The 19,891-nt window shown below is 46.2% G+C and overlaps 2 protein-coding genes and 1 pseudogene across 2 annotated transcripts; 1 reads left to right on the forward strand and 2 right to left on the reverse strand.

Annotated features, from left to right (window-relative positions):
* LOC144482895 (uncharacterized) overlaps positions 1 to 11,814 on the reverse strand; it is a 348,044-nt pseudogene extending 336,230 nt beyond the window's left edge.
* On the reverse strand, positions 2,252 to 4,407 carry LOC144482853 (uncharacterized). Its single transcript, XM_078201696.1, has 2 exons — positions 4,345 to 4,407; positions 2,252 to 3,146 (listed from the first exon to the last, which is right to left on the reverse strand). The coding sequence occupies exons 1-2, from the start codon at positions 4,405 to 4,407 to the stop codon at positions 2,253 to 2,255; spliced, it is 957 nt and encodes a 318-aa protein (XP_078057822.1). The 3' UTR covers position 2,252.
* LOC144482908 (uncharacterized) lies at positions 5,027 to 7,199 on the forward strand. The gene is made up of 2 exons (XM_078201766.1): positions 5,027 to 5,108; positions 5,545 to 7,199. The coding sequence occupies exon 2, from the start codon at positions 6,219 to 6,221 to the stop codon at positions 7,110 to 7,112; it is 894 nt and encodes a 297-aa protein (XP_078057892.1). The 5' UTR covers positions 5,027 to 5,108; positions 5,545 to 6,218; the 3' UTR covers positions 7,113 to 7,199.
* Positions 11,815 to 19,891: the final 8,077 nt, after the last annotated feature.

Consider the following 19,891-nt stretch of genomic DNA (forward strand, 5'->3'; position numbering starts at 1 on the left):
CACGCTAGGATCATTTAAGACTTATCTAGATAACCACATGAACAGACTGGGAATAGAGGGATACAAACGGATGGTCTCGTTAGGAACACATGATCAGCGCAGGCTTGGAGGGCCGAAGGGCCTGTTCCTGTGCTGTATTGTTCTTTGTGCTTTAAAATAGACACATGAGTTTCCGGGCAGTCACAGGAATGTGGTCAAGATAGTCCAGTCCCACAATGCCTCACATTCAATCTGCAGTCCTTCAATTATAACAGAATATGTGGCTGTATGGAGCTGCCTTGGCCATGGTCAACCCCAACCCCAAGGGTGCCTTCATGAACTGCTGCAATGCCTGAGGTGCACGTACATCCACAGTGCTGTTAGGAAGGGACTTCCAGCTACACATTCCAGACTTTCACTGGACTGCAGGTGGATATCAGATTGACATATTCCATTCAACCACACCCACGGTGAGTTATTCCAATTCCTTTATTGTCCAGGACAATACATTCACAATATCTTTAAAACAGAAATTAAACAATCCCATTTGATTTCAGACAGTAACTTATTCTGTTAGTTTGTTCTTTATTGTCGATGTCAGGCTGGGGTTGTTCCCCTTGGAGCAAAGGAGGTTGAGGGGAGATTTGATAGAGGTGGACAAGATTCTGACAGGTTTAGATAAGGTGGACAAAGAAAAGCTGTTCCCATTAGCTGATGGGACAAGGACGAGGGGGGGGCACAGATTTCTTGTTTTGGGTTAGGGATGCAAGGGAGGGGGAGTGGGGGGCTGGGGGGGGGGGGGGGGCAGTGGGGTGGGGGGGGAATTGAGGGGGGAGATGTGAGGAAGAATATTCTGATGCAGCAAATGATAATGACCTGAAACTCGCTGCCTACGAGGGTGGAGGAAGTAGAGACAATAAACAATTAAAAAGGAAATTGGATGGGCATTTGGAATGTTCCAAACAGAACGAAGAACAAAGAAAATTACAGCACAGAAACAAGCCCTTCGGCCCTCCAAGCCTGCAGCAACCATGCTGCCCGTCTGAACTAAAACCCCTACCCTTCCGGGGACCATATCCCTCTATTCCTATGCTATTCATATATTTGTCAAGACACATCTTAAAAGTCACTATCATATCTGCTTCCAATACCTTCCCCGGCAACAAGTTCCAGGCACCCACCACCCTCTGTGTAAAAAACCTGCCTTGTACATCTCCTTTAAACCTTGCCCCTCGCACCTGAAACCTATGCCCCTCGTAATTGACTCTTCCACCCTGGGAAAAAGCTTCTGACTATCCACTCTGTCCATGCCCCTCATAATCTTGGAGACTTCTATCAGGTCTCCCCTCAACCTCCGTCGTTCCAGTGAGAACAAACCAAGTTTCTCCAAACTCTCCTCATAGCTAATGCCCTCCACACCAGGCAACATCCTGATAAATATTTTCCGTACCCTCTCCAAAGCCTCCACATTCTTCTGGTAGTGTGGTGACCAGAATTGAACACGAGGTTCCAAGTGCGGTCTAACTAAGGCTCTATAAAGCTGCAACATGACTTGCCAATTTTTAAACTCAATGCCCCAGCCAATGAAGGCCCGCATGCCATATGCTTTCTTGACTACCTTCTCCACCTGCATTACCACTTTCAATGACCTGTGTACCTGTACACCTCGATCCCTCTGCCTATGAATACTCTTAAGGGTTCTGCCATTTACTGTATATTTCCTATCTGTATTAGACCTTCCAAAATGCATTACCTCACATTTGTCCGGATTAAACTTCATCTGCCATCTCTCCGCCCAAGTCTCCAACTGATCTATATCCTGCTGTATCCTCTGCCGTTCCCCATCGCTATCCACAATTCCACCAACCTTTGTGTCGTCCACAAACTTACCAATCAAACCAGTTACATTTTCCTCCAAATCATTTATATATATATTACAAACAGCAAAAGTCCCAGCACTGATCGCTGAGGAATGTCACTTGTCACAGCCCTCCATTCAGAAATGTACCTTTGCACTGCCAACCTCTATTTTCTTCTGACTAAACATCTCTAAACTTCCTAACACTCTGTCACTCTGTGATCCTTGTGACATTTGAAACCAGGTATTTGCAAAAAGACTCAAAGAGCATCAACCCACTGGAGGCTGAGACCAGCCAGTCCAGCACAAAGAAACCCTCTGACCCTTCCCATTGACCAACTGTGAGAATGAACAAAATGCAATCCTGGATGTAATTGAGAGCAGGAACAATAACAGCAGAATCCAAACTCTGGAATCACTCGTGAACTTGCTGGTGCCTCAGCAGCCGGGATGAAACGCTGAAACCCTTCCCACACTGAGAGCAGGTGAATGGCCTCTCTCCAGTGTGAACTCGCTGGTGTCTCTGCAGGCTGGATAACTGAATGAATCCCTTCGCACATTGAGAGCAGGTGAATGGTCTCTCTCCAGTGTGAACTCGCTGATGTCTCTGCAGGTGGGATGACCGAGTGAATCCCTTCCCACACTGAGAGCAGGTGAATGGGGGCTTCTCCCCAGTGTGAACTCGCTGGTGTGCCCGCAGGTCGGATGACCGAGTGAATCCCTTCCCACACTGAGAGCAGGTGAACGGCCTCTCCCCAGTGTGAACTCGCTGGTGTGCCTGCAGGTTGGATAACTGATTGAATCCCTTCCCACACTGAGAGCAGGTGAACGGCCTCTCCCCAGTGTGAATTCGCTGGTGTGTCAGCAGGCTGGATGACCGAGTGAATCCCTCCCCACACTGAGAGCAAGTGAATGGCCTCTCCCCTGTATGAACTCGCAGGTGTGTCCGCAGCTCGGATAACTGAATGAATCCCTTCCCACACTGAGAGCAGGTGAATGGCCTCTCCCCAGTGTGAACTCGCTGGTGTCTCTGCAGGCTGGATATGCGAGTGAATCCCTTCCCACACTGAGAGCAGGTGAAGGGCCTCTCCCCAGTGTGAGCTCGCTGGTGTCTCTGCAGGCTGGATAACTGAGTGAACCTCTTACCACACTGAGAGCAGGTAAATGGCCTCTCTCCAGTGTGAACTCGCTGGTGTCTCTGCAGGTTGGATAACTGACTGAATCCCTTCCCACACTGAGAGCAGATGAACGGCCTCTCCCCAGTGTGGCTGCGCCGATGAGCTTCCAGCTCTGATGGGGTTCCGTATCCCTTCCCGCAGTCCGCACATTTCCATGGTTTCGCCATGGTGCAGGTGTCCTTACCTCACTCTTGAGTGGACAATTAGTTGAAACTTCGTCCACACACAGAACAAGATTACAGTCTCCACCCGCTGTGAATGGTGTGATATTTATTCAGACTGTGTAACTGGTTAAAGCTCTTTAGTCAGTGCATTGGAACACTCTCACTCAAGTGTGGCAGTGTGTTGATGCTTTTTCACTCACACTGACATTTCAAATCTTTTCAAATCGACAGACTGGACAATCATTTCTCCTTCTGGATTCAAAGTCCGATGATATTGAGGTCCCAAGGAATATGACTCTGTCAGATCGAGATGTGACGTTTGAGATTTCAGCCTGTGATTCCTCTTTCAATATCCTGTAAAATGAGTTTACAAAAGTCATCAGTGTCAGTACAGGATAGAAATTCAGAACAGACAATTTCTATGGAACATTCTTTCCTCTCTCATTCAGAGGGTGGGTTCTCCCCCGCACATGCACAGCTTCCCCTCTCCCTCGCACATTTTGCAGTCCCCGGCCGGGGGGGTAGGGGGAGATCACCGAGCAGCTTCTCGCTCTGACCGGAGCCGTCAGCCGGTTGCCTGGAAACCTTGGCTCGATGTGGTGTAGGGGGAGGGGAACAATGGGTGGGGGCGGGGCTCCCGGGTCCGCGCGCCCGGGCCTGCGCACTGGAACCCGGAGATGTCACCGCGGAGCAGAGTGATTTCTATTGGCTGATTCAGGCAGGGCTCTATCGTGGCATCACAATGCGGAAGTTGTCCAATGAGCTTCAGAGTGAAACTTCGCTCTCCGATCACATTCCATTGTGACGTCACACCCTCACCCATTCCATTGTGACGTCACACCCTCACCCATTCCATTGTGACGTCACACCCTCACCCATTCCATTGTGACGTCACACCCTCACCCATTCCATTGTGATGTCACACCCTCACCCATTCGATTGTGACGTCAGGGCTTCACTCTCCGATCACAATCCCTGCCGGCCTCCCACATGCAGCCTCAATGGCGGCAGTCAGCCCGGGTCTAACACTACAAGCTGCCGCTCCATTTGGTACAAAGGGGGGGGGACCGGGAAGTTCATTTCCGGGGTCTGGGTTTGAACAACATGTTTACAAAGCCTCTCCACCCACCCGCCACATTTATCATTCCCCGCACGCCCCCTCTACCTCGTATTGATCTCGCTTCCGAGTCAAAACCGTCCTTCCGACGCCATTACCCGGACTGCGCATGCTTCAGGTCCCGCCTTCATTCACTCCGATTGGTTGGAGGACCAGCCACTCCCGCTCGGTCCTCCAGTCCCGCCCCTCAATCACTCCGATTGGTTGGAGGACCAGCCGCTCCCGCTCGGTCGGCCAGTCCCGCCCCCTGTTCCTATTGGTCCGGAGCTGCCGTCAATCAGTCCCCGGGCATTGTGATGTGGAGCATGCGCAGTGTCATTGCTGTCCTTGGCGCTTGTTTGTCCCGGAGAAGCGGAGTCAGCGTTAGGCGGTGGCTGGGAGGATTTGGAAACACTTTGTGGATCCGCAAACCCTTCAGAATCATTGTCAGCTCCCTGGTTTGCAGCTGCGGGGCTTCTCCCTCCCTCCCGGGAACAGGCCCAGGTTAACGGCCCCATCCTGGCTCAGCCACTGGAGGATGGTTCACATCAGAGGATGGGGGAGGGGGACAATAAATAAGAGGTTACACTTTGGCCTCAAATCAATGAGGACTCTGATCTCTGGGAAGGAAGGAAACCCTGGGAGGTGGGCGGGGAGGATTCACAAACACCCGCTGGAGGCCCCAACACCCCCAATAAGACCCATTGGTTTTATTGTCAGACAGGAGCTGGAGAACTGAACCCAGTAAGAAGTCTCACAACACCAGGTTAAAGTCCAACAGGTTTATTTGGTAGCAAAAGCCACTCGCTTTCGGATCACTGCTCCTTCATCAGGTGAGTAGGACTTGTGTTCATAAACGGGGCATATATATTGACACAAACTCAATTTACAAGATAATGGTTGGAATGCGAGTCTTTACAGGTAATCAAGTCTTAAAGGTACAGACAATGCGAGTGGAGAGAGGGTTAAGCACAGGTTAAAGAGATGTGTATTGTCTCCAGCCAGGACAGTTGGTGAGATTTCCACATCAAGAACTGAACCCAGACAGAGGAGAGGGAGGGAGAAAACTGGGAGTGGAGGGAAGAAATGGTGGAGATGGTGAGATGGGTTTGGATTTCAGCCCAGGGGAGGAGGGAGAGTGTGTGGGACGGGGATTTATAGATTTGGGGGAACAAGAGAGGAAAATATGTTCCAGAGAAACTATGAATTGTCTGTTCAGAATTTCTATCCTGCACTGACAGTGATGGTATTTGTAAACTGTTTTTGCAGGGTATTATGAAGCAGGATTTACAGATGTGAAACTCAAAACAAACTTCAAATCAAGCTCTGTTTCAGTGATTTAATTAATTGGAAACTGAATATCGTCAGACTTTGTCTACAGAAGAAGAAAAGTTTGTTCTGTTTGTGGGTGAAGATTCCAAACATCAGTGTGACTGAAAAAGCGCCAAGACACACACCTGAGAGTTTCTGTTGTGCTGAATGTGGAAAGAGCTTTAAACAGGCTGGAAAAACCCACATCATTCTCAGTGATTAGTGACCCGACACACATTCTGTGTAAACAAGGCATCAACTCATCATCCAATCTGGAGTCACACGAGGACACCCGCTCCACAGAGAAACCATTGAAATGTGTGGACTGTGGGAGGGGATTCAATTACCCGTCCGAATTGGATATTCATCATCGCATTCACACTGGAGAGAGGCCGTTCACCTGCTCTGAGTGTGGGAAAGGATTTGCTTACTCATCCAGCCTCTATACACACCGGCGTGTTCACACTGGTGAGAGGCCGTTCACCTGCCTCGAATGTGGGAAGGGATGTCATGCTTTATCAAGCCTCCTGATTCACCGGCAGGTTCACTCCGACCAGAGACTGTTTCAGTGTTCTGATTGTGAGAAAAGCTTTAAAAGCACAAAGGACCTCCTGAGACACCAGCGCACTCACATGGCGGTGAGACCGTTCACCTGCTCAGTGTGTGGGAAGGGATTCACTCAGTCATCCCACCTTCTGACACACCAACTTGTTCACACTGATCGGAGACCATTTCAATGTTCTGACTGTGCGAAGAGATTTAAAAGTAGAAATGATTTACAAGTCCATCAGCGCACTCACACTGGGGAGAAGCCATTCACCTGCTCCGTGTGTGAGAGGAGATTCGGACGTTTATCCCAGCTGCAAACACACCAGCGAGTTCACTCTGATAAGAGACCATTTCAGTGTTCTGACTGTGAGAAGAGCTTTAAAAGTAAACAGGATTTGGTGACACACCAGCGAGTTCACACTGGGGAGAAACCGTTCGCCTGCTCGGTGTGTGGGATGGGATTCACCCATTCATCCCACCGTCTGAGACACCAGCGAGTTCACACTGGGGAGAAACCATTCATTTGCTGTGTGTGTGGGAAGGGATTCACTGATTCACCTCACCTCCTGATACACGAGCGGATTCACACTGGGGAGAAACCCTTCACTTGCTCCACATGTGGGAAACGATTCACTCAGCCACCCCAGCTCATTGCACATCAACTGGTCCACACTGATCAGAGACCTTTTAAATGTTCTGACTGTGAGAAAAGTTTTAAAAGCACTAAGGACCTGCTGAGACACCAGCAAATTCACACTGGAGAGAGATCATTCACCTGCTCCATGTGTGAGAAAAGGTTCACTCAGTCATCCCACCTGCTGAGACACCAGCAGGTTCACACAGGAGAGAGATCATTCACCTGCTCCGTATGTGGGAAGAGATTTGCTCGGTCAGCCAATCTGCTGAGACACCAGCAAGTTCACAAGTCACTGCAGGGATTGGATTCTGCTGTTGCTGCTCACCCCATGCAGGACTGAATCATGTTCATTTATTTATTTATCTATTATTTAAGTAATAAATAATCCCATGCAGGATTGAATCATGTTCATTCTGTTATTAAGGAGCTGGGGTGGGACACAGATAATCTCCGTGCAATCAGGCAGAGTGAACATGGTTTTGTGCAAGGGAAATCATGTTAATTGATTTATTGGATTTCTTTGACGAAGTAACAAGCAATGTGGATAAAGTGGAACCTGTGGATGTGGTGTATTTAGATTTCCAGAAGGCATTTGACAAGGTGCCACATCAAAGTTTACCACACTAAATAAGAATTCGTAGCATAAGGCATATTAGCGTCCCATCCACGTCGATTCTTTATATTAGCATGGATAGAGGATTGATGAGCTAATAGGAAACAGAGAGGAGGGAGAAACAAGTCATTTTTGGGATGGCAAAGTGTAGCCTGTGGAGTGCCACAGGGACCAGTGCTGGGCCCTCAACTATTGACAAACTATTTTCATGATGTGGATGACTGACAGGATCAAAATTTGTTGATAACACAAAGGGTAGGTCGGAAAGTGAGATGTGAATGACCACAACAGGCCTGTAAAGCAATATAGATAGGGTCAGTGAGTGGGTAAAACATTCGCAGCTGGAACAAGATTTTTGGATAATGTGAACTTGTCCACTTTGGCAGGAAGGATGGAAAAGCAGCTGATTATTTAAACAGAGAGAGAGATTGCAGAACTTTGAGGTACAGAGGGATCTGGGTGTCCTGGTACTGTAATCAGGAAAAGTTAGTGCGTGGACACAGCAAATGATTAGAAAGGTAAATGAATTGTTGTTTATTGCGGGGATGTTTTGCTGCATTTGTTCAGGGCATTGGTGAGACCACATCTAGAGTACGGTGTACAGTTTTGGTCTCCTTAAGAGAGGACTTGTGTGAGAAGTAGTTCGGAGAAGGTTTACTTGACTGATTCCTGGGATGAGGGAATTATCATACGAGGAAAAGTTGGACATGTTCGGCCTGTATCTATTGGGGTTTAGAAGAATGAGAGAGGATCTGATTGAAACATATAAAATTCAGAGGGGACTTGACAGAGTGGATGTTGATTGTAGAGAGAGGAGAACTAGAGGCACAGTTTAAAAATAAGAGGTCTCCCATTTAAGACTGGGATGAGGAGAAACCTTTTCTCTCAGAGGGTTGTTACAGTGTGGAATTCTCTTCCACAGAGAGTGGTGGAGGCTGGCTCACTGAATATTCTGAAGTCTGAATTTAATAGATTCTTGATTGACAAGAGAGTCAAAGGGTATGAGGGGTAAGAAGGAAAGTGGAGTTCAGACCACAATCAGATGAGCCAGGATCCTATTGAATAGTGGAGCAGGCTCGAGGGGCCGAGTGGCTTTCTCCTGCTCCTAATTCACATGTTCCCATTGTGAGAGTTGGAGTTTGTTTCTGCTGATGTTAATTTCCCATAAAACTGAGCTGCAGCTTAATCTACAGAATAGAATCAAATAAATCTTGATGATCTGATTAGCCAGGGTCTAACTGAATGACAGAGCAGACTCAGAGGGCTGAATGACCTCCTCCAGTTCCTGTGTAGTTTCTCCCCGGGCCTTTCCCACTCTCTAACTCTGCTCCAGTGCTGGTTTCTGATGAAGTCTCTTCTCCCCAGTTCTCCCATCACTTTCCATTCATCAGCTGGTGTCTGAGTACAAGTTTACCAGGAACAGGAGGAGGTCATTTATCCCTCAAGCCTGTTCTCTCATTCAGTGAGGTCATGGCTGATCTGTGACCTAACTCCATTTACCCAGATATTGTTTTAATCCTGACTTCCCCAGTCTGTTACAACGTGATTTTAAAATAATTTTCATTTACATCAGACCTTTAATATAGGAGAGTGTCCCAAGGTGAATCTCAGAAACATCAACTGACAAATCAGACAACTGACACTGAGTCAAAGAAGGGGATGTTAGGAAAGCTGACTAAAGACTTGGTGCAGTGTAAAGGGTTAATGTTAAATGTGTAAATATTCTGCACGGTGATGTATGATCAGATGATAAGAGTCTGCTGAGAGATGGTTCTCTGTGAAGCCTCGTGCTGAGCTTTGTTCTGTACATCGTTAGAAAAATGTGCAATAAAAGGTTACGTTTACCAACAGCCTCCAGCGGTCTCTGTAGATCCTGCCCAATTTCTCTATCCACTTGATCTAAACCTGTCATAATGGCGTTCACCTCAATCAGATCTCCCCTTAGCCTGTTTCATTCCAAGGAGAACAACTCCAGCTTCTCGAAGCTGACTCTGGAGTTAAAATCCCTCGGTGCTGGAACCATTCTGGTAAATCTCCTCTGCACCTTCTCAAGGACCATTCAATCCTTCCTAAAGTGTGCTGGCTGGTTATGAACACAATACTCCCATTGTGCTTTAAACAGTGCTTCATAAAGCTTCAGCATGACAACCTCAAAAAGACAAACTCAATTTACAAAATAATGTAATTTACAAAATACAAAAATTATTTTGTAAATTGAGTTTGTGTCTTTTTATGCCCTGTTTGTGAACAGAACTCCCACTCACCTGATTAAGGGACAGCGCTCTGAAAGCTTGTGGCTTGTGCTACCAAATAAACCTGTTGGACTTTAACCTGGTGTTGTGAGACTTCTTACTGTGTTTACCCCAGTCCAATGCCGGCACTTCCACATCATGATTCAGTGATCTCCCAGGCAGAGGCCATTGACCTCACTTCGCCACAATCACCGTGATTGTGTGGAATTAAGGAATCTTGTGTTACTGTCAGTATTTTCATAATAAATATTTTTGTTAAAAGCTCATTGTCCGTCCAATGACTCTGTTCCATCCACATTTCTAAAATAAAAAGGTAAAAGTTACGGTCAATTGAGCCAGGTTTTTATTCTGGGACCTCCCTGCCCAGAAGTAACATCAGCTGGGATTGTAACTTAGCAGCAGAAACCCATCTTCTGTTCTATTCCCCCAATTCCCACAAAATAGTTTTTAGATTTGGGTGAGTTGGTATAAAATAGACAAAGGTGGAGATTCAAGATACATAACAAGTGAATAAAGGCACAAGATTCCACACATTCTGAACAAACAAAATAAACTTTTCTATACACAGTGAGAAAGGGAAAACAAGTTACAATATGTGGAAGGTAAAACATTCAAGGACTTTAGAGAGGAAAGGGAGATGGGATGGTAGTTTACAAGGGCATGTGTCAAAGATATTTTATTGAGAATTGGGTGATGATATTGAATTTGAAGGAGAGGAAGATATTGGCAATATCAGCTGATATGGAGAAGTTGTGCTGTCAGTAGCTCAGTGGGAATAGGATTGAGGGATCAAGAGATGGGTCTCATGGGCAAGATGAGCTCTAAGAGGACATGAGGGGAGGCAGGAGAGAAACTGCAGAAAGATGAGAGTTCAGAGCTCAGATAAAGGGGAGCGTTAGCGGAGGTTTGTTCCAGTGGGTTAGGGGAAGGAGAGAAGCAGTAGAGACAGCTGATTGGATTGTCTCAAACTTAGTGACAAAGAAGATTGTGAGTTTTATTCCCAATGAGCACTTGTGGGAAAGTGAAGCTGGATGAGGGACAAAGGGAGAGCAACTCAAAAGGAATTCAGTTGTGCTGATGATATTAAAAAGATTCACAGTACTGAACACAAAGATAATTGATTTGACCTTTATTCAGAATATTAAACTGTATAACTGGCTGGAGTTCATTATCATCAACAAAAACAAACACAATGAACATATTACAGTCCTGGATAGGATTAACAGCAGATTCCAATCACTGTGGTTACCGGTGAATTCTTTGGTGTCTAAGTAGGTGGGATGACTGAGTGAATCTCTTCCCACTCTCAGAGCAGCTGAATGGTCTCTCCCCAGTGTGAGCTCGCTTGTGTCTCAGCAGACTGGAGGACTGAATGAATCCCTTCCCACATTTCGAGCAGGTGAATGGCCTTTCCCCAGTGTGGGTGCGCTGGTGTACAATGAGGTGATTTGATCGCCTGAACCCAGTAGCACAGTAAATGCACCTGAATGGTCTCTCATCAGTGTGAACACGTTGATGGGACATCAGTTCCCCCGAACTTTTATAGCACTTCCCACAGTCAGAGCACTTAAAAGGTCTCTCCCCAGTGTGAATACGCTGGTGTATCAATAGTTTGGATGACCGAGTGAATCCCTTTCCACACTCGGAGCAGGTGAATGGTCTCTCCCCAGTGTGAATTTGCTGGTGCACAGTAAGGTTATGTGAATGCTTGAATCCAATCCCACAGTGAGAGCACCTGAACGGTCTCTCATCAGTGTGAACACGTTGATGGGACATCAGGTCCCCAGAATGCTTGAAGCACTTCCCACAGTCTGAGCATTTAAAAGGTCTCTCATCAGTGTGAACTCGCTGATGAGTAAGTAGGTGGGATGACTGAGTGAAACCCTTCCCACACTCAGAGCAGGTGAACGGCCTCTCCCCAGTGTGACTGCGCTGATGAAGTTCCAGCTGGGATGGGTAATTAAATTCCTTCCCACAGTCCACACATTTCTGCAGTTTTTCCATGGAGTGGCTGCACTTACGTTTTGACAGGCCAGAGGATCGGCTGAAGCCTCGTCCACACACAGAACCCGTGTACGGTTTCTCCCCACTGGGAATAGTGCTTTTTCCTTCCATGTTCAAAATCCACTGATATTCAGTTATGATAAATTAGATGACTCTGGCAGTTCCTGATATGATATTTACTTTCAGTTTCCTGACTGCAAATCGTCCCCTTCTAGTCCCTGTGAAACTGATTTAAAACAGATAAAAGGGGATTGAGAGAAAACCCACAGAGACAGGTGATGAATAGAGTCCAGACCGAAGCAACAATAAAAAAAAACACGCAGGAGGCCAGGAACTGAGTTCTGCATCCAACACGCAGCCTGATTCAAACCGGCTCCTAACTGTGTTTCTAAATTCGAACCTATAAAACAATAACTCTGTAGAGACTGTATCTTCGACAAAAAAACAAATCCTCGAGATATTCAACAGACCAGGCAACCTGTAAGAGTCACAAACAGAATTGAGGGCTCAGTTTGCTGACTCGCCCTCAGTCTATAATGAAACATCTAGAGTCAGGCACTGACTAATGGCGGTCACATTTCCCACAATGCTCTGCGCCTCAGAAATCCCTCCATTCAAAAGTTGTTCACCGTAATTCACTAATCATAGAATCCTTCCAGTGCAGAAAGAGGCCATTATACCCATCGAGTCTGTACTGACTCTGAGAGCATCTTTCCCAGGCTCACCTCCTATCCCAGTAACCCCACGCACTTACTCTGCTAATCCCCATCCTGACCTTTTTCTTCACCCTGCCTGCAACCGCAACAATATATTCTGTACCCTCACTGTGCAAACTCCACACAGCCAGTCACACACCCACGGCTGGAGTCGAACCCAGACTCAGTGAGGCAGCAGTGCGAACCACTGTGCCACAGTGAAGGGAGCTTGCCGCAAATTTCGGGTGATAACAATGGGCTGGATGTTGCTCAGAATGTGGAGCACTGCAGCAAAGTACAGAGAGACAGAGACGGAGCAGCAAACTGGACTGAGAAATGGAGTCTGCAGACTGGAACTGGCAGCATGAGGAGAGGTTATTTAGTCTAACACTCACAACAATCTACAACCCACCCCCATTACCGAGACAGTGAGACAGAGATTACAAACACTCACCAACACAGCTCCAGTGAAACGTCCCAGGAAAAAGGGGGAATCTGTGGCTGTTCCTGTCCTGATATAGCCCCAGGACTGTCACTCAAACCCCCAACCCGGCCAACCCTATCCAGGTGTGGGAGGGTCTGTGGAACCACAGAATGGGGGGAGGGGTGACCTCCTGCTGTGCCCCAAATAGTTTGTCCTTCCCCTCCCCCTTGGCGCTCTAAGCTCTCAATGTGGACAGATTGCTGGACTTTGCAGAGCCTCACTGAGCTGCGCCTGTCCCTTATCCTGGGTCACCCCCTCTCCCTGGGTTTAGTGTGTGTGAAATCGCTGCTTGTTTCCCTGCTGAACCTTCAGTTAAACGCAAACAGAAAATGCTGGAGAACCTCAGCATTTCTGGCAGCACCTATGATCATCCAGACTGGAAACATTAATTCTGTTCTCTCACCACAGATGCAGTCAGATCCGCTGAGATTTTCCAGCATTTCCTGTTTCAGATTCCAGCATCCGCAGTATTTTGCTTTTATCTTCATTTAAACAAACATTCTTTGATGGCCTTTACCTCCATTGCTCCTTTCCAGAGCTTCCCACCTTCTGCTATTGTCCCTGACTCCCACATTAACTCTGTCATTCCTCCCCTTTACCCCGCTCACCCTGTCTGAAGTCAGACTCAGAGTTTTACCGCCATCTCCCCCTCCCCCAGCTCCCACATCCCAACACCCGGAATCTCTAACCCAGCGGTTCCAGTTTGTCTGGTTTGAGTTCAGATTTGCCGCAGCGCCGACAGGATTTCACTTCAAACCAGCCGGAAGTGACTGCTCACAAATCCCAAAATGTTTCTCCAGCAGCCCTGGTTTGTTAATGTTGTTTAAAGTCAGTTTCAGTTACTCTCCTCAGTTTAAAAAACTTCTCCATTTAATTTAAGATATTACTCGCACCAGACACAAATATAAAACAGTGAACATTATCCCCCCACCCTGACCCGAGCTGGAGTGTCCCGAGGAAGAGACATCTGTTCCGGGTGTGACAATTCTTCGACATTCTCTGTGACATAAAGCAGGAAACGCTGGAAATACTCAACAAATCAGGCAGCCTCTGTGGAGAGAGAAACAGACTGAATGTGACCTGTCATCGGAACTGGGAAATATAATATTATTTCCTGCAACTAAAAGAGACACTTTACAGCCTTCAGAACAACACTGAGTCCAACAATTTTACACCACAATCTCTGCCCCCATTGTGTTCTGTGTTTCGTTGTTGCTTTTTTCACCTCATTTCCCTCTTGTTTTCTTTACTTTGCATTCAGACTATTGCTAACCGGCATTTACACCTCATCCAGATCATCTTTTGTGTCTTTACTTGTCCCATTAACACTCGTTTTGGTCTTGGGCTGTGAATCATGTTATCAGTTTGCAGATTTTTCATTTTGTTCTTCTCCTCCTCCCTCTCTCCTTTCTTCACGGGTCTGGCTTTCCCTGTGTGGCTCTGGGGAGCGAGCTGGATTTAAGACGTCTGAAAGAGAGAGAATGAGATGTTTTTTCTCTCTCAGAGGGTCTTTGGTCTGTGGAATTCTCTTTCCCAGAGAGCAGTGGAGACAGAGTCATTGAATATTTTTAAGGTTGATTCATTGGATTCTTGAGAGGAAAGTGGAGTTTTGGCCACAGTCAGATCAGCCGGGATCTTATCTGGAGCAGAGCAGCCCAAAGGTCTACTGCTGCTCTTGATTCATATGGATGTTTAACTGTGTTTTACTCTGTTTCTGCCTCCACACAAACTGCCGGGCCTGTTGACTCTTTGTGGCGTTGACTGTTTTATTTCAGATTTTAACACTCTAACCTCACGGTAAGCTATTGCAGAAGATACGGAGGCATGGGATTGAGGGTGATTTAGCGGTTTGGATCAGGAATTGGCTAGCTGTAAGAAGATTTTAAACTCTCTGGGAACTGTGCCCAGGGACACACACACACACACACAATTAATCCAGTTCTCCGGGATTACTGCTCTGTAACATATCACTGTGTAATCCAACAATTAATCCAGTTCTCCTGGATTTCTGCTCTGTTACATATCACTGTGTAATCCAACAATTAATCCAGTTCTCCTGGATTTCTGCTCTGTTACATATCACTGTGTAATCCAACAATTAATCCAGTTCTCCTGGATTTCTGCTCTGTTATATTTCACTGTGTAATGGAATCCGTTCCTGCTGCAGTGAACACACAAACACAGCCAGGGAGCTCCCTCTTGTGGCGATGTGAGGTAAATGGCCTCTGCCTGGGAAATCACTGAATTCTCAGATTCCTGAAGGATCTTGTTGGAGGATTGTGCTGCTGTATTTTTCTTATTCCTATTATTTTTATTTGAATATATTTCAATGCAGACGAATCTATTCTCATAACTGACATCAATCTCGGAAACAGATACAGACAAACTCATAGACACACAAATACTTAGAAAAATGCAGACACATACATATGATTTGAAGAATAAATTAGATATAGCTCTTGGGGCTAAAGGTATGGGAGGAAGGGGGATCAGAATATTGAATTCGATGATCAGCCATGATCAAAATGAATGGCGGAGCAGGCTCGAAGGGCCGAATGGCCTACTCCTGCTTCTAGTTTCTATCTTTCTATAATCTCACACAAACTCACGCACACACATCGACACACATGCACAGATACACACTCATACATACACACGCTCAGACACACACTATCTCAGACACTCTCACAAACACAGAGACAGACTGAGACCATGAAGGGTTGATGTCAGTCTCACTTCAAATAATCTGCTGGGCAAATTAAAATAACAGAAGCAAATCTGAAATTCAGTGTGTGAGTTTTATTGTGAAATGAGATAATGTATAAATATATCCCCATAGCTCAGAATGGGAGTGGAATTGATGATTTGTCTGCTGTCTGAACAAATATTAAATTTGAGAGATTATAAAGTTTGAATTGTAATATCTAATGGTGTAAAGTATCTGGGAGCAGAGTGGATGTGGTAAAGGCTGGAATACAGGCTGTGGGAATGAGGGTGAAACTGCTGTGCTCAGTGAATGGTTCTTATTGTAGGGAGGGATGGGAGGAGGCATAGAGAGAGGGTTGGGGGGGTGACCTTCCGGAATGTCTTTTCCAGCCTCGAGATCCAGGGAAGTTTCCAGTATTAAAACAGAAAATGCAGAAAATAAGAATCCACACTTTTCCATATAATCCACACAATCAACACTAGTTGATTGTGTCCCCAGATTATTGGTTTCATTTTTCTCCAGCACTGATGTTAAGATGATTGTTCTGTGATTTTTTGAACAGGGATGTTACGTTTTTCCCAAGGTGGAAATGGCTGCTATGAGAGGACACAGGTTTAAGGTGCAAGGGACATGTTAGGGGGAAGTTTTTCACACAGAGGGTGGTGGGCGTGTGGAATCGGCTGCCGTCAGTGGTGGTGGAGGCGAACTCCATAGGGTCTTTTAAGAGACTCCTGGATGAGTACATGGGACTTAATAGGATGGAGGGTTATAGGTAGGCCTAAAAGGTAGGGATATGTTCGGCGCAACTTGTGGGGCTGAAGGGCCTGTTTTGTGCTGTAGATTTCTATGTTTCTATGTTTACAATCTCTCAGCCTTTTGGCACCACAACTCTATGAGAAGGATTGGAAGATTGTGGCCAGAGCCTCCACAAGCTCCATGTGAAGGACACTGTGTGTCAGAGTGCAGCAGTCCCTCAGTGTCAGACTGCAGTGTCAGCCTAGATAATGTGCTCAGCTTGATGAGTATTTCCTGTTGTTATTGATGTGGATTATTCAGAAACAATGGACTCTGATGATGTCATCCAGTCCTGCTGCGATGATGTCATAGAGACTATTACATCACAGTGGAACCTTAGTGGTGAAAACAGTTTTGTTCCAGACGGCAGCAAGTCCATTACTGATAGATCAGCAAATAGAATTACTGGGTCACAGAGCACAATATTAGGATGGATGGTCAAAACCTTGTTTGGAGAGATAGACCTTAACAAACACCTTTAATCTGGACAGTTAGGGAGGGAGTTTCTGAATCTCATATCCAGGCCTTGTTACATTCACTCAAAATATTTTACAGAAATTGATAAGTTATAATGATCAGGAAGGTTTGAAAAGCATTAATCTCTTCTCTTTGGAACAATGTTGACTCCTTTTTCTGTCTCAATCTGTTTCTCTTTGTCTCAGTTTACGAACTTCCATCCCATTCACTCTCACCGTCTCTTTTCCCCATTTACTTTGCTCCCTCTATTCACTTGCTCTCTGTCTGTAATAATCACAGTGGCTCCCGGTGATTCTCTGGCTATAATCAGATAAGAAATTAGCCGAAGTGTGCAGTCCCACCCAGCTGGACAACAATGGAGAGGCACTGGAGGAAGATGGTTTGGTCAATGGTGTCAATAACTGCAGACTGGCTGAGAAGGACAGTGACAGATAACTTACCTCAGTCATATTCACACAGTAATTTGAGACTTTGGTAAGAGCTGTTTAATACTGTGTGAAAGACAAATGTAATCAGAGGGATTCACACAGGGAATTTCAGGACATATGGGCAGAGATTTGGGAGATGACAGGGATTTTGGAAGTCATAATGAGAGATGGGCAGGAGGGGAACAAAGACACTGGGGTCAAGGATGGGCTCGTGGGAGGAAGGGAAGCAACAGAGGCAGCTTTTTAAATTTCATCTGTGGGACATGGATGTTGTTGCATGGCCAGCATTTATTGCAAGTTGCCCTTGAGAAGGTGGTGGTGAGCTGCCTTCATGAACAACTGAGTGGCTTGCTCGGCCATTTTAGAGTCAACGACACTGCTGTGGCTCTGGAGTCCCATGTAGGCCAGAGCAGGCAAGGACGGCAGATTTCCTTCCCTAAAGGACATCATTAAACCAGATGGGTTTTTACGACAATTGTTTCACGATCATCAGTAAATTCTTAATTCCAGATATTTTTTATTGAATTCAAATTTCACCATCTGCTGTGGCGGGATTGAAACCTGGTACCCAGAACATTAGCTGAGTTTCTGGGTTAACTGTCTAGTGCTAATACCACTCGGCCATCACCTCCCCTCAATCTTAGTGACAAAGAAGCTCCATGCGCTCCTCACACTTGTTGTTGGAGGTGAGGATGGAGAAGACTGGGGAGAGGGAGAGCCCTTCAAAAGGATCCAAAGTGAACATAGAACATAGAAAAGCTACAACACAAACAGGCCCTTCGGCCCACAAGTTGTGCCAAACAATTTCCTTACCTTCTAGGCTCATCTATAACCCTCCATCTTACTAACCTCCATGAACCTATCCAAAAGTTTCTGAAAAGACTCAATCGAATCTGCTTCCACCACCACTACCGGCAGCCGATTCCGCGCACCCGCCACCCTCTGAGTGAAAAACGTACCCCTAACATCTCCTCTATACCTACTCCCCAGCAACCTAAACCTGTGGCCTCTCGTGACAACTATTTCAGCCCTGGGTAAAAGCCTCTGAGAATCCACTCTATCAATACCTCTCAACATCTTATACACCTCTATCAGGTCACCTCTCATCCTTCACCTCTCCAAGGAGAATAGACCTAGCTCTCTCAACCTATCCTCAAAAGGCTTACCACTTAATCCCGGCAACATCTTCGTAAATCTCCTCTGCACCCATTCTATGGCTTCCACATCTTTCCTGTAATGAGGCGACCAGAACTGGGCACAGTTCGCCAGGATCCTATACAGCTGCAGCATTATCTCCCGATTTCTAAACTCAGTTCCTCTATTGATGAAGGCCAGTATTCCGTACGCCTTCTCAACCACAGCCTCTACCTGCAACGCCGCTTTGAGCATCCTATGAACCCGGACCCCAAGATCCCTCTGTTCTTCCACACTGCCAAGCGTCTTACCCTTAATATTATATTCTTCCATCCTATTCGACCTGCCAAAATGAACCACCACTCACTTATCTGGGTTGAAGTCCATCTGCCATTTCTCCGCCCAGTCTTGCATTTTATCTATGTCTCGTTGATGACATAGATAAAACTGCTGACATCCCTCTACACTATCCACAACACCTCCAACTTTTGTGTCATCAGCAAACTTGCCAACCCATCCTTCCACTTCCTCATCCAGGTCATTTATAAAAATCACAAAGAGCAAGGGTCCCAGAACAGATCCCTGGGGCACCCCACTGGTGACCGACCTCCATGCTGAAAAAGACCCATCTACAACCACCCTTTGCCTTCTGTGAGCAAGCCAGTTCTGAATCCACAAAGCAACATCCCCTTGTATCCTTTGCCCCTTCACTTTCTCCATAAGCCTTGCATGGGGCACCTTATCAAACGCCTTACTGAAATCCATATAAACCACATCTACCGCTCTTCCCCCATCTAAATGTCTAGTCACATCTTCAAAAAACTCAATCAGACTCGTAAGGGATGATCTGCCTCGGACAAAGCCGTGCTGGCTACTTCTGATCATACTATTCCTTTCCAAATGTTCATAAATCCTGCCTCTCAGGATCTTCTCCATCAACTTACCTACCACTGAGCTTAGACTCACCGGTCTATAATTTCCTGGGCAATCTCTTCTCCCTTTCTTGAATAACGGAACCACATCCGCCATCCTCCAATCCTCCGGAACCTCTCCCGTCTCCATTGATGATGCAAAGATCATCGCCAGAGGATCAGCAATCTCTTCCCTCACCTCCCACAGTAACCTGGGGTACATCCCATCCGGTCCCGGCGATTTATCTAACTTAAGTAAGTTAGAGACATTAAATAGATGCAACACAGTGTGTTCAATATAAAAATAGTAATATAAAACTGATTTATTTGACCTTTATCCACAATATTAGCCCAAACAACTGGCTGGAATTTATTGACATCATCCAACAGACCCCAACGAACATCATCCTGGATGTCACTGACAGCAAAATCCAATCATTGTCGTTGCTTGTGAGCTTGTTGGTGTCTCATCAGTACAGAAAAATAAGCAAATCCCTTCTCACATTCAGCACATGTGAATGGCCTCTCCCCAGTGTGAACTCGCTGGTGTGTCAGCAGGTTCGATGACTGAGTGAAACCCTTCCCACACACAGAGCAGGTGAACGGTCTCTCCCCAGTG

The sequence above is a fragment of the Mustelus asterias genome, unplaced genomic scaffold, assembly GCF_964213995.1.
Source record: "Mustelus asterias unplaced genomic scaffold, sMusAst1.hap1.1 HAP1_SCAFFOLD_43, whole genome shotgun sequence".
NCBI lineage: Eukaryota > Metazoa > Chordata > Chondrichthyes > Carcharhiniformes > Triakidae > Mustelus > Mustelus asterias.